General features: G+C 50.4%; 1 protein-coding gene across 1 annotated transcript in view; it reads left to right on the top strand.

Annotated features, from left to right (window-relative positions):
- Positions 1-215: 215 nt before the first annotated feature.
- agap1 (ArfGAP with GTPase domain, ankyrin repeat and PH domain 1) overlaps positions 216-14165 on the top strand; it is an 86712-nt gene continuing 72762 nt past the window's right edge. Inside the window, 4 exon segments of the mRNA XM_034548739.1 lie at positions 216-1270; positions 1272-1423; positions 11626-11684; positions 11888-11975. Of these exon segments, the coding sequence (XP_034404630.1) occupies positions 624-1270; positions 1272-1423; positions 11626-11684; positions 11888-11975 (946 nt within the window). The 5' untranslated portion in view covers positions 216-623.

Below are 14165 nucleotides of genomic sequence, written 5' to 3'. Positions count from 1 at the left end.
AACACGTAATATTAAAATATACAATAACTACTCCGTGTATATAATAACATGTATAATATGTTATTGTTTACTTTATTAACTACTCCGTGTATATAATAATATAGTGTATAAAACGAAGGATCCGGATCCAGCGTCCTGCTGGACTCCGGTCCGGGTTTCCCCTCCTCCCCTCTCGGAGCGGGGAGCGTGCAGAGCGCAGGCAGACCGGAGGAGCAGGACCGGGACCGGGACTCCGTGTTAGCGTCGCTGTCAGGGAGGTTAAAGCCGGAGCTCACGGGGCAGAAGACTGGGAGGCACCGGGTCCGGGTCTACGGGGTCTCAGTCCAGGAGCGTGCGGGTCACTCTGAGAAACCGGTTTGAGGAGAAGGGGGGTCGAGGGGGTGTGTGCGCGCACAATGGGAGACGCTGCGACGCGGATACCGGAGCGGGATCTCGAGCTCTCCGAGGGGGACTCCCTCTACACCGGGAGGTAGTCGGTCCCTACCGGGAGGGGGGAGGGGGACCACGTCTGCAGAGTCGGTTTCTGTCCCGCAGCTCTTCTTCGGTGCTGCTGAACCGGTTTGTGCGCATAAGGGTGTGCAGGACTAGGATCAGGGTGTGCAGGATCAGGATCAGGATCAGGGATGTACCTGCTGGACCGGATGGAGAGGGGAGCGCCCCAGAGGAAGACAGTGTACCGGATCTCCCTCACCTTGGTGAAGAGGGAGAGCTTAGAGGAGGAGGGTGGTGGGGTGGACCCCCGGCAGGCCGAGGACCCCCAGGGGGGCCCGCAGGAAGTCCTGCTGGAGGAGGAGGTGCAGGTGGAGGCCTCCCACGGCTACATGAGGAACTTCAGGACTTTCAGCATGGGGCAGCTGGAGCTGGGGAGGCTGAAGCTGTCCAGGAAGCTCCTCCTGCAGAAGGAGGCGAGGGAGAAGGAGCCAAGGGAGAAGGAGGCAGCAGGTGTGAATCCAACGAAGAGGAGGCTCCTGAAAGCTCGGAGCGTGGAGGAGAGGAGCTCCTCGCCTCCCGCGGCGGCTACTCACGCCTCCTCCTCCCCCCCCGAGGCCCCGCCCCCTAAGCGAGCGCCCGGCCTCCTGCACCGCAGCTTCAGCTTCAGGCACCGACCCGGCGTGGCCGGCGAGCCCCCCTCAAAGAGCAGGACCCTGGAGGTCGGCGCCGTCCTGAACAAGACGGGCTCTATGGCGGACCTGAGAGGGGGCGGGGCCAAGAACCGCACGCTGGACAACAGCGACCTTGTGCGGCCGGCGGCAGAGAGGGGCGGGGGGGGGGGAGCGGCGTCTGGTCCGGTTCTTCAGCGGGATCTTCTCCAGACGGGACAGGGCCGCCTCCTCCACGCCGTCGGGAAGCCCCGCCTCTGACCGGCCCAGAAGAGCGGTGGCGGAGTCCAGCACGGAGAGCGTGAACGGAGGAAGCGCTGAAGGTAACTGTGTGACCTCTCGTCATGTGACTTCTCGTCACGTGACCTCTCGTCACTTGTCATGTGACCTCGTCACGTGACCTGATGTCACGTGACCTCTCGTCACGTGACCTCTCGTCACTCGTCATGTGACCTGATGTCTTGTGACCTCTCGTCATGTGACCTCTCGTCATGTGACCTGACGTCATGTGACTTCTCGTCATGTGACCTGATGTCATGTGACCTCTCGTCATGTGATCTCTCGTCATGTGACCTGATGTCATGTGACCTGATGTCATGTGACCTCTCGTCGTGTGACTTCTCGTCATGCGACCTAACGTCATGCGACCTCTCGTCATGTGACCTCTCATCACTTGTCATACGACCTCTCGTCATGTGACCTCTCATCATGTGACCTCTCATCACTTGTCATACGACCTCTCGTCATGTGACCTCTCGTCATGTGACCTCTCGTCATGTGACCTCTCATCACTCATCATACGACCTCTCGTCATGTGACCTCTCGTCATGTGACCTCATCACTTGTCATACGACCTCTCGTCATGTGACCTCTCGTCATGTGACCTCTCATCACTCGTCATGTGACCTCTCGTCATGCGACCTCTCGTCATGTGACCTCTCGTCATGCGACCTCTCGTCATGTGACCTCTCATCACTCGTCATGTGACCTCTCGTCATGTGACCTCGTCATGTGACCTCTCATCACTCGTCATGTGACCTCTCGTCATGCGACCTCTCGTCATGTGACCTCTCGTCATGTGACCTCTCGTCATGTGACCTCTCATCACTCGTCATGTGACCTCTCGTCATGTGACCTCTCGTCATGCGACCTCTCGTCATGCGACCTCTCGTCATGTGACCTCTCGTCATGTGACCTCATCACTCATCATACGACCTCTCGTCATGTGACCTTTCGTCATGTGACCTCTCATCACTCGTCATACGACCTCTCGTCATGCGACCTCTCGTCATGTGACCTCATCACTCGTCATACGACCTCTCGTCATGCGACCTCTCGTCATGTGACCTCTCATCACTCGTCATGTGACCTCTCGTCATGTGACCTCTCGTCATGTGACCTCTCGTCACGTGACCTCTCGTCACTCTCGTCATGTGACCTCTCGTCATGTGACCTCTTGTCATGTGACCTCTCGTCATGTGACCTCTCATCACTCGTCATGTGACCTCTCGTCATGTGACCTCTCATCACTCGTCATGTGACCTCTCATCACTCGTCATGTGAACTCTCGTCATGTGACCTGATGTTATGTGACCTCTCGTCACTCTCGTCATGTGACCTCTCGTCATGTGACCTCTCGTCATGTGACCTCGTCATGTGACCTCTCATCACTCATCATACGACCTCTCGTCATGTGACCTCTCGTCATGTGACCTCTCATCACTTGTCATACGACCTCTCGTCATGTGACCTCTCGTCATGCGACCTCGTCATGTGACCTCTCGTCATGTGACCTCTCATCACTCGTCATGTGACCTCTCGTCATGTGACCTCTCGTCATGTGACCTGGTGTTATGTGACCTCTCGTCACTTTCGTCATGTGACCTCTCGTCATGTGACCTCTCGTCACTTGTCATGTGACCTCTCGTCATGTGACCTCTCGTCATGTGACCTCTCATCACTCGTCATGTGACCTCACGTCACTTGTCATGTGACCTCCCGACCTCGTGTTTAGCCTTGTTTGTTTAGCTCAGCCGGTGCCGTTTGTCTTTCATTACTTTAAACTGTAAATACTTTCACACAAACAGAGTACTTTGTACTTCCAGTACTTTCCCAGACCAGAGGTCTGAAGGAGGAACGTTTGTGTTATCTCTTCCTGTTTCCCTGGAGATGGAAAACATGACGGACAGACAGGAAGTCAGACATAGAAAGTACTTCATGAAATACTAGTACACATACTCTTCTACTAGCAGCTGCCTTCAAATCCTTCTCAAGTACTTCATCAACGTATACTCAAGAGAATAATGTGTTAATGTGTTTATATCATCTGTAATAACACAAACAATATGTACTTCTACTTTACTATAAGTTCCTATAGTACTTCTAGTAAAGTATAAGTATTATAGGTACTTCTGAGACAGTAACAAGTACAATATTTAGCAGTATAAAGTGTAGTATAACATGACCATGTACTTTAACATCCTACAGTATTGATGTAAAAGTACTGCATTCCTGATGTACTTTTCAGTAGTAGTAGTTTTCAGGTAGCAGCGTCAACATTACTGGGATTCCTGATGGGTGGAGAGCTGCTGAGGCATGCTGGGAAATATGACCTCCCAGCTGCTGAGGCATGCTGGGAAATATGACCTCCCAGTGTTTACCTTCATCTCATACAATCAGCAGGTTAATTTAGTGTGTGTGGCAATGTGTGTGTGTGTGTGAGAGAGAGGGTGGCGGTGTGTGTGTGTGTGTGTGTGTGTGTGTGTGTGTGTGTGTGTGTGTGTGTGTGTGTGTGTGTGTGACCTATATCCTCAGTCATGCAGAAGTAATGCATGTGTGTCAAAACACACAGTGAAAACACACACGGTTGCCAATTACTGCTTCACAAACACACTCACGTGCACACTCGCTCTCACGTGCACACACTCTCTCACGTACACACACTCGCTCTCACGTGCACACACACTCACTCACATGCACACACACTCGCGCTCACGTGCACACACACTCGCGCTCACGTACACACACTCGCTCTCACGTGCACACACACTCTCTCACATGCACACACACTCGCTCTCACGTGCACACACACTCGCTCTCACGTGCACACACACTCTCTCACATGCACACACACTCGCTCTCACGTGCACACACACTCGCTCTCACGTGCACACACACTCTCTCACATGCACACACACTCGCTCTCACGTGCACACACACTCGCTCTCACGTGCACACACACTCTCTCACGTACACACACTCGCTCTCACGTGCACACACACTCTCTCACATGCACACACACTCGCTCTCACGTGCACACACACTCGCGCTCACGTGCACACACTCGCTCTCACGTGCACACACTCTCTCACATGCACACACACTCGCTCTCACGTGCACACACTCTCTCACATGCACACACACTCGCTCTCACGTGCACACACTCTCTCACGTGCACACACTCTCTCACGTGCACACACACTCGCTCTCACGTGCACACACTCGCTCTCACGTGCACACTCGCTCTCACGTGCACACACACTCGCTCTCACGTGCACACACACTCGCTCTCACGTGCACACACACTCTCTCACGTGCACACACTCGCTCTCACGTGCACACACACTCTCTCACGTGCACGCACACACTCTCTCACGTGCACACTCACTCTCACGTGCACACACACTGCTCTCACGTGCACACTCTCTCACGTGCACACACACTCACTCTCACGTGCACACACACTCGCTCTCACGTGCACACACTCGCTCTCACGTGCACACTCTCACGTGCACACACACTCGCTCTCACGTGCACACACACTCGCTCTCACGTGCACACTCTCACGTGCACACACACTCGCTCTCACGTGCACACACACTCGCTCTCACGTGCACAGTCTCTCTCCTCAGATGGTTGCAGCTCCTCCAGATGAGAGCTGTTGATCTTCTGCTCCCATACACACACACACACACACACACACACACACACACAAAATCCTTCAAGGTTCAAAGAGACGGAAGGATGACCTCCTCTTCTTCTCCCTTCTGCTCTTCTTCCTCCTCCTCTTCTTCTCCCTTCTGCACTTCTTCTTCTTCTTCCTCCTCTTCTTCTCCCTTCTGCTCTTCTTCTTCTTCTTCTTCTTCTACTTTCTGTTCTTCTTCTTCTTCCTCCTCTTCTTCTCCCTTCTGCTCTCCTGCGCCCTCCTCTTCTCCCTTCTGCTCTTCTTCTTCCTCCTCCTCTTCTTCCCTTTCCCCTTTTTTATCCTCCTCTTCTCTCCTTTCCTTATTTCCTGTTTTTGTTTATTTAGTGGTTGTTTATTATTATAATGACTTCCTGTTTGCATATTTCTGATAATCCATCTTTTAAAGATGACATCAGTTCAAATGTTCCCACCATTTAACACGGGGGGGGGGGGGGGGATAGCTTAGGGGGGGTCAGAGGGGAGGAGCAGAGCATTGTGGGATATCTAAACTGGGCCAAAGGACTGTCCTGGTTCTCCGAGTCTCCAGCGGGGAATGAATTATTTCTGTCTGTCCACTTAAACTTTTTAAACTCCCCTCCTCACTCCCCCACCCCGCCTCACTCCCCCACCCCGCCTCACTCCCCCACCCCGCCTCACTCCCCTCACCCCGCCTCACTCCCCTCACCCCGCCTCACTTCCCCCACCCCGCCTCACTCCCCTCACCCCGCCTCACTCTCCCCACCCCGCCTCACTCCCCCCACCCCGCCTCACTCTCCCCACCCCGCCTCACTTCCCTCACCCCGCCTCACTTCCCTCACCCCGCCTCAATCCCCTCACCCCGCCTCACTCCCCTCACCCCGCCTCACTTCCCCCACCCCGCCTCACTCCCCCCACCTCACTCCCCCCACCCCGCCTCACTCCCCCCACCCCGCCTCACTTCCCTCACCCCGCCTCACTCCCCTCACCCCGCCTCACTCTCCCCACCCCGCCTCACTTCCCCCACCCCGCCTCACTCCCCCCACCTCACTCCCCCCACCCCGCCACACTCCCCTCACCCCGACCCCCTCTCTTCATTTCCACCCCCCTCTTACATAAGGCTCAAATCCATCGGATGGTGAGGACGCTCACTGAACCCTTTGATACCGGCAGAGAGGAGATATTTAAACATGCACACACACGGTTCTACCAGACAGTATTATGATGTAAGCAGGCTGACACACACACACACACACACACACACACACTCACTCTCAGATCCATCTCTTTTACAAACACTCTGTAATTCTGCTCTACACGATAAGCTCTCTGATTATATGGACACCTTACGTGTGTGTGTGTGTGTGTGTGTGTTTTTTAAATTTATTTGGAGAGAGAGATTTAGGTCAGTGTGTGTGTGTGTAAGCTTGTGATGGTTTGTGTGTTTCATGTTCCTGTGTGATATTTTATAATAACAGTACTATTTAATTATTCATTTATATACATTATTTTGTATTTACATCTATTTATGTATTAGGTAGTATCCAGGCTTCTGTCAGCTGACTCCAACAGGTTGCTTCCTCTTCCTCATATTCTAATCCATCCTACAAGTGGAATATCTCTTGAAGGGGACACGATCTGTTTCTGTAAGACAACGCCTGTATTTTCGTGCCTGTCTCTTTAAGAACCTCCTCTTGAAAACCCTCTGCTCTGATTGGCTCGAGATTTATTCATTCAATTATTCTTTTTATTTATTAACGGAGAATTTAATAAGAATTAATGTCTGTTTAACAGAGAACAGGTGTGTCACCTGTTCTCTGTTAAACAGACAGAGAGGGTAAACAGACAGGTTGAACAGGTGTGCGTGTGTGTGTGTGGGCGTGTGTGTGTGTGGGGACGTTGTGGACGTTCAGTAGTTTTTATCTGGTTTCTCTTTCTTTCCTTCAGGAGGTTATTGGTCCTGTAGAACTACAGACATGGTCCTGTGGTTGGTCCTGTTGTTGGTCCTGTGGTTGGTCCTGTTGTTGTTCCTGTGGTTGGTCCTGTTGTTGGTCCTGTGGTTGGTCCTGTTGTTGGTCCTGTGGTTGGTCCTGTTGTTGGTCCTGTGGTTGGTCCTGTGGTTGGTCCTGTGGTTGGTCCTGTGGTTGGTCCTGTTGTTGGTCCTGTTGTTGGTCCTGTGGTTGGTCCTGTTGTTGGTCCTGTTGTTGGTCCTGTGGTTGGTCCTGTTGTTGGTCCTGTGGTTGGTCCTGTGGTTGGTCCTGTTGTTGGTCCTGTTGTTGGTCCTGTGGTTGGTCCTGTGGTTGGTCCTGTGGTTGGTCCTGTGGTTGGTCCTGTTGTTGGTCCTGTTGTTGGTCCTGTTCTTTGTCCTGTGGTTGGTCCTGTGGTTGGTCCTGTTGTTGGTCCTGTTGTTGGTCCTGTGGTTGGTCCTGTGGTTGGTCCTGTGGTTGTTCCTGTGGTTGGTCCTGTGGTTGGTCCTGTTGTTGGTCCTGTGGTTGGTCCTGTGGTTGGTCCTGTGGTTGGTCCTGTTGTTGGTCCTGTGGTTGGTCCTGTGGTTGGTCCTGTTGTTGGTCCTGTTGTTGTTCCTGTTCTTGGTCCTGTGGTTGTTCCTGTTGTTGGTCCTGTGGTTGGTCCTGTTGTTGATCCTGTGGTTGGTCCTGTTGTTGTTCCTGTTGTTGTTCCTGTGGTTGGTCCTGTTGTTGTTCCTGTTGTTGGTCCTGTGGTTGGTCCTGTGGTTGGTCCTGTTGTTGGTCCTGTGGTTGGTCCTGTGGTTGGTCCTGTGGTTGGTCCTGTGGTTGGTCCTGTTGTTGGTCCTGTTGTTGTTCCTGTTGTTGTTCCTGTTGTTGGTCCTGTGGTTGGTCCTGTGGTTGGTCCTGTGGTTGTTCCTGTTCTTTGTCCTGTGGTTGGTCCTGTTGTTGGTCCTGTTGTTGGTCCTGTGGTTGGTCCTGTTGTTGGTCCTGTGGTTGGTCCTGTGGTTGGTCCTGTGGTTGGTCCTGTGGTTGGTCCTGTTGTTGGTCCTGTTGTTGGTCCTGTGGTTGGTCCTGTGGTTGGTCCTGTGGTTGGTCCTGTGGTTGGTCCTGTTGTTGGTCCTGTGGTTGGTCCTGTGGTTGGTCCTGTTGTTGGTCCTGTGGTTGGTCCTGTTGTTGGTCCTGTGGTTGGTCCTGTTGTTGGTCCTGTGGTTGGTCCTGTGGTTGGTCCTGTGGTTGGTCCTGTTGTTGGTCCTGTGGTTGGTCCTGTTGTTGGTCTTGTGGTTGGTCCTGTGGTTGGTCCTGTTGTTGGTCCTGTGGTTGGTCCTGTTGTTGGTCCTGTGGTTGGTCCTGTGGTTGGTCCTGTGGTTGGTCCTGTTGTTGGTCCTGTGGTTGGTCCTGTGGTTGGTCCTGTTGTTGGTCCTGTTGTTGGTCCTGTGGTTGGTCCTGTGGTTGGTCCTGTGGTTGTTCCTGTGGTTGGTCCTGTGGTTGGTCCTGTTGTTGGTCCTGTGGTTGGTCCTGTGGTTGGTCCTGTGGTTGGTCCTGTTGTTGGTCCTGTGGTTGGTCCTGTGGTTGGTCCTGTTGTTGGTCCTGTTGTTGTTCCTGTTCTTGGTCCTGTGGTTGTTCCTGTTGTTGGTCCTGTGGTTGGTCCTGTTGTTGATCCTGTGGTTGGTCCTGTTGTTGTTCCTGTTGTTGTTCCTGTGGTTGGTCCTGTTGTTGTTCCTGTTGTTGGTCCTGTGGTTGGTCCTGTGGTTGGTCCTGTTGTTGGTCCTGTGGTTGGTCCTGTGGTTGGTCCTGTGGTTGGTCCTGTTGTTGGTCCTGTTGTTGTTCCTGTTGTTGTTCCTGTTGTTGGTCCTGTGGTTGGTCCTGTTGTTGGTCCTGTGGTTGGTCCTGTGGTTGTTCCTGTTCTTTGTCCTGTGGTTGGTCCTGTTGTTGGTCCTGTTGTTGGTCCTGTGGTTGGTCCTGTTGTTGGTCCTGTGGTTGGTCCTGTGGTTGGTCCTGTGGTTGGTCCTGTGGTTGGTCCTGTTGTTGGTCCTGTTGTTGGTCCTGTGGTTGGTCCTGTGGTTGGTCCTGTGGTTGGTCCTGTGGTTGGTCCTGTTGTTGGTCCTGTGGTTGGTCCTGTGGTTGGTCCTGTTGTTGGTCCTGTGGTTGGTCCTGTTGTTGGTCCTGTGGTTGGTCCTGTTGTTGGTCCTGTGGTTGGTCCTGTTGTTGGTCCTGTGGTTGGTCCTGTGGTTGGTCCTGTTGTTGGTCCTGTGGTTGGTCCTGTTGTTGGTCCTGTGGTTGGTCCTGTGGTTGGTCCTGTGGTTGGTCCTGTGGTTGGTCCTGTTGTTGGTCCTGTGGTTGGTCCTGTGGTTGGTCCTGTTGTTGGTCCTGTGGTTGGTCCTGTTGTTGGTCCTGTGGTTGGTCCTGTTGTTGGTCCTGTGGTTGGTCCTGTTGTTGGTCCTGTGGTTGGTCCTGTGGTTGGTCCTGTTGTTGGTCCTGTGGTTGGTCCTGTTGTTGGTCCTGTGGTTGGTCCTGTGGTTGGTCCTGTTGTTGGTCCTGTGGTTGGTCCTGTTGTTGGTCCTGTGGTTGGTCCTGTTGTTGGTCCTGTGGTTGGTCCTGTTGTTGGTCCTGTGGTTGGTCCTGTGGTTGGTCCTGTTGTTGGTCCTGTGGTTGGTCCTGTTGTTGGTCCTGTGGTTGGTCCTGTTGTTGGTCCTGTGGTTGTTCCTGTGGTTGGTCCTGTGGTTGGTCCTGTTGTTATTTCCTGTTGGTGGTCTTGTTGGTCACAAGTGTGTTCTGGATGAAAGATTCTGGTTTTACATTCGAGTAGATGAGGGTCTTTGGTGGTCCGGGTGAAGGTCTGCACTGTTTAATGGTGGTTCAGGTTTGGTCTCTTGCAAGTCTTAAATGTTCCAGGTGTTTGATTGTTTGGATCTACGTTGTTCAAGGTTCCAGGTCTAAAGGTTCCAGGTTTTGGATTCTTCAACGTTCCAGGTCTTGGATTGTTTGGCTATATGTTGTTAACGGTTCCAGATCTTGGACTCTTGTAGTCCTTTGGTTCCTCCTGCTCATCTCTTCTTCTTCTTCTGTGGTGCTTCAGCGTTGTCACAGAGCGATGAGCAGAGGAAGATGGAGCTCGCTCTCATTTCTAGGTTTTCCTCCCTGAGCGATACCTCCTCTTCGTCTCCATCTGTTCTTCCTCCTGTCCTTGTTTTTCTATCCCGTCTCACCTGTCCTCCTCTTCCTCATCCTCCTCTTCCTCGGTGGGTCGTACCCCCCCCCCCCCCCCACTGAAAACAGGAAGCAGCTGGATCAACATCCTGCCTGGCAGTGACGTTAAAAACCTCCACAATGTCCCTCTGTGTCCACCGGCCAATACGAACGCTTCTTTCTGGATTCTTTCCAGAGAGATACCAACAGCGCACACACACACACACACACACACACACACACACACATACGTATATGTGTGTGTGTGTGTGTGTGTGCTGTTGGTATCTCTCTGGAAAGAATATATACATACATACACACACTATATGTAGTAGTAGTAGTAGTAGTAGTAGAGGTATTAATAGTAGTAGAAGTATCAGTACTAGTAGTAGTAGAGGTATAAGTATGGTAGTACAATACTTTTCATCCGTATATAAACATTACTCAGAACTCTTAAAGTACCTGAACCAGACACAGTGACTCAGTGGAAAAGAGAGAAGTATCTCTACAAAGAATATTTATACCTCCACCTAAAATAAATATGATACTCTGCATGTGTTGAGAATGTAGACGGCAGAAAAACACAAAGTACACGCCTACAAGTACTGGAGAATACTTATGTGTGTGTGTGCATATATATATATATATATATATATATATATATATGTGTGTATATATATATATATATCTCTATCTGGTGGAGCGACATCGGGGGGAACGGGCTGCACAGATTGCCGATGATGAATTAGTAATCAAGAACTGGGGGCTCTAAGTGGACCTGATCCACTAACCTACTTTACCCAGAGACCAGGGGGTCTCTGAGACCAGCAGGGGGATGGGGTCTGACCAGCATCGCTATCTGGGAGGTCCTTAAACTGGTTCTTAAACAGGTTCTTAAACAGGTCCTCAAACTGGTTCTTGAACTGGTTTTAAGGTCCTAATGAGCTTCAGATGGTCTTTGAGGAAACATAAGGGCGTCTGTTCTGTATTCATGATGATCTGAGTTCTGGTACCGAAGCCTAATCAATACATCGTTTGATCCCTTGGTATTGATAATATCAATATGTGACCTCATGGTGAGTTTACAGATCCCTAGAGCAGTGATTTGAGATCTTAAGATCAGGAATTTGAGCGCTTAAGATCAGTGATTTGAAATCGTAAGATCTGTGATTTGAGCTCCTAATGTCAGTGAGTTTAGATCTTAGGTGGTCTTGGATCTGTGATTACAGATCTCTTGATGACTGATTACAGATCTCTTGATGACTGATTACAGATCTCTTGATGACTGATTACAGATCTCTTGATGACTGATTACAGAGCCTCTCACCTCATCAGGATCATTTTGACTCGGTTCTTTTGGTAACGCGACGTACTCTTGGGCCCCTGAACGCACCATGGTTGACTGACTGACGGCGTTGTTCTTCTCTTCCAGATGCGTTCGTGAACAGTCAGGAGTGGACGCTGAGTCGGACGGTACCAGAGCTCAAAGTGGTGAGTTCATGGGATCCGTCTAATTTATGTTCTATAACATCTATCTTTTTCTAACATATTATTTATTAAGTTCAATAACATTATTATCTGTATTGTTATTATTAATACTATTAGTCTTATTGACTTTAACTAGTAGATATGTATCGGCTTAGTTATACAAACATAGAATGAAATGGACCTCTTTCATCTTACTCTTCCCCCAGGGCATTGTGGGTAACCTGGCCAGCGGTAAATCAGCGCTGGTCCACAGATACCTGACGGGGACGTACGTCCAGGAGGAGTCGCCTGAAGGTAAGAGGCCTCACCACGGGAGGAGGAGGAGGAGGAGGAGGAGGAGGAGGGAGGAGGGAGGAGGGAGGAGGAAGAGGGGGGAGGAGGAGGGAGGAAGAGAGGAGAGAGGAGAGAGGAGGAGGAGAGAGAGAGAGGAGAGGAGAGGAGAGGAGAGGAGGAGGAGGGAGGAGGAGGAGGAGAGAGAGAGAGGAGGGGGGGAGGGAGAGGAGAGGAGGGAGAGGAAGAGGGGGAGAGGAGGGAGAGGAGAGGAGGAGGAGGAGGAGGAGGGAGGAGAGGAGGAGAGGGGGAGAGGAGGGAGAGGAGAGGGAGGAGGGGGGTGAGGAGGAGGAGGGAGAAGAGGGAGAGGAGGAGGAGGAGGGAGAGGAGAGAGAGGAGGGGGAGGGGGGAGGAGGGAGGAGGAGGGAGGAGGGAGGAGGAAGAGGGGGGAGGAGGAGGGAGGAGGGAGGAGGAAGAGGGGGGAGGAGGAGGGAGGAAGAGAGGAGAGAGGAGAGAGGAGGAGGAGAGAGAGAGAGGAGAGGAGAGGAGAGGAGAGGAGGAGGAGGGAGGAGGAGGAGGAGAGAGAGAGAGGAGGGGGGAGGGAGAGGAGAGGAGGGAGAGGAAGAGGGGGAGAGGAGGGAGAGGAGAGGAGGAGGAGGAGGAGGAGGGAGGAGAGGAGGAGAGGGGGAGAGGAGGGAGAGGAGGGAGAGGAGAGGGAGGAGGGGGGTGAGGAGGAGGAGGGAGAAGAGGGAGAGGAGGAGGAGGAGGGAGAGGAGAGAGAGGAGGGGGAGGGGGGAGAGGAGGAGGAGGAGAGAGAGGAGGGGGAGTCACGCTATTCATCTATATTTAAATGCTTAAAACCCTTCTAATGTCAGCTGGTTTGGATTCATCTATAAATATTTGATATATAATATATTATATTTATATATATATATATATATATACTGTATGTGTAAATATAATATATATATACATATATAGTTTTTATATATATATATATATATATAAATAAATTATCGATCAACTGTTCAAAAACTCCAGATTATCGACTTAATTTGTAATGTGACAAAGAAAAACGCAAAAGACGTAATAACACACGTTTGATATATTATTTCAGTTTTCTTCACAATAATCTATGAAACTAAAGATATTTATTGTTTCCAATTGTCTATGATTAATAATAAGATTTATTCTCTATAATGAAGCTATTAGGAGCTTCTTGACTCTTTAATCCTGTGAACCAATAGAAACGTCTCGTGGTGATTTAAATATTAAAGCTGCTGTGCTTTCCCTTCAGAGACACTTCAATAGTGCTCCTTTAATATTTCATCACCTCTCTTAGACTCCCTCAAGGCTTTTATTGTGAAAGGACTTCCTTCCTCTGGGCTTTTATTGTGGTAGCCTTTTTATATATACATATATATATATATATATATATATATATATATATATATATATATATATATATATTGTTCTTTATTATTATACTTTTATTTATTTCTGGACAAATATTACATACCGTATATATATTTTTGTATTATTATATAGAAATGTATATATACAGTGTATATATATATATATAATATATATACAATTGTTGTTGTTTTTCAGAAAAGATATTTCCTAAATTGATTATTTGACAGTCAATAATAAACTTCCTGCTCAGATGTTTCACAATAAAAGCCTTTTAAATCATCTGCAGACGTTTTCACTGTTATTTTAGAGAAAACCATAATTACATGTGAATGCATGAAAATAAATGTAACCTTTGACCTCTGTGTGTGTTTAAAGCCTCTAAACCAAGCAGCTTATTCTGGGGCCGAAGCCAGACCCAGATTTAGGGTTCGCTTAGAGTGAAACACCAGAAGAAGAAGAGCGGGTAGATAGAGAGAGAAGAAGAGCAAGTAAGAGTAAGAAGTAGGAAGTAAGAGCACGAGTCGGGTGGTGTCTGGAAATTCCTGCGCTCTAAAAATAACTGTGGGCCGGCTCCAAACCCACTGGCTCTATAATCACTGCTCCGTGCTGCGTTCAGGGACCAGCCGGCTCTAACCCCACTGCTCCGGGCTGCGTTCAGGGACCAGTCGGATCTAAACTCGCTGCTGCGTTCAGGGACCAACCGGCTCTATACTCGCTGCTCCATGCTGCGTTCAGGGACCAGCCGGCTCTATACTCGCTTCTCCATGCTGCGTTCAGGGACCAGCCGGCTCTATACTC

The sequence above is a fragment of the Cyclopterus lumpus genome, chromosome 2 (genome assembly GCF_009769545.1).
Source record: "Cyclopterus lumpus isolate fCycLum1 chromosome 2, fCycLum1.pri, whole genome shotgun sequence".
NCBI classification, from domain to species: domain Eukaryota; kingdom Metazoa; phylum Chordata; class Actinopteri; order Perciformes; family Cyclopteridae; genus Cyclopterus; species Cyclopterus lumpus.
This window is presented reverse-complemented; position numbering and strand designations above follow the sequence as displayed.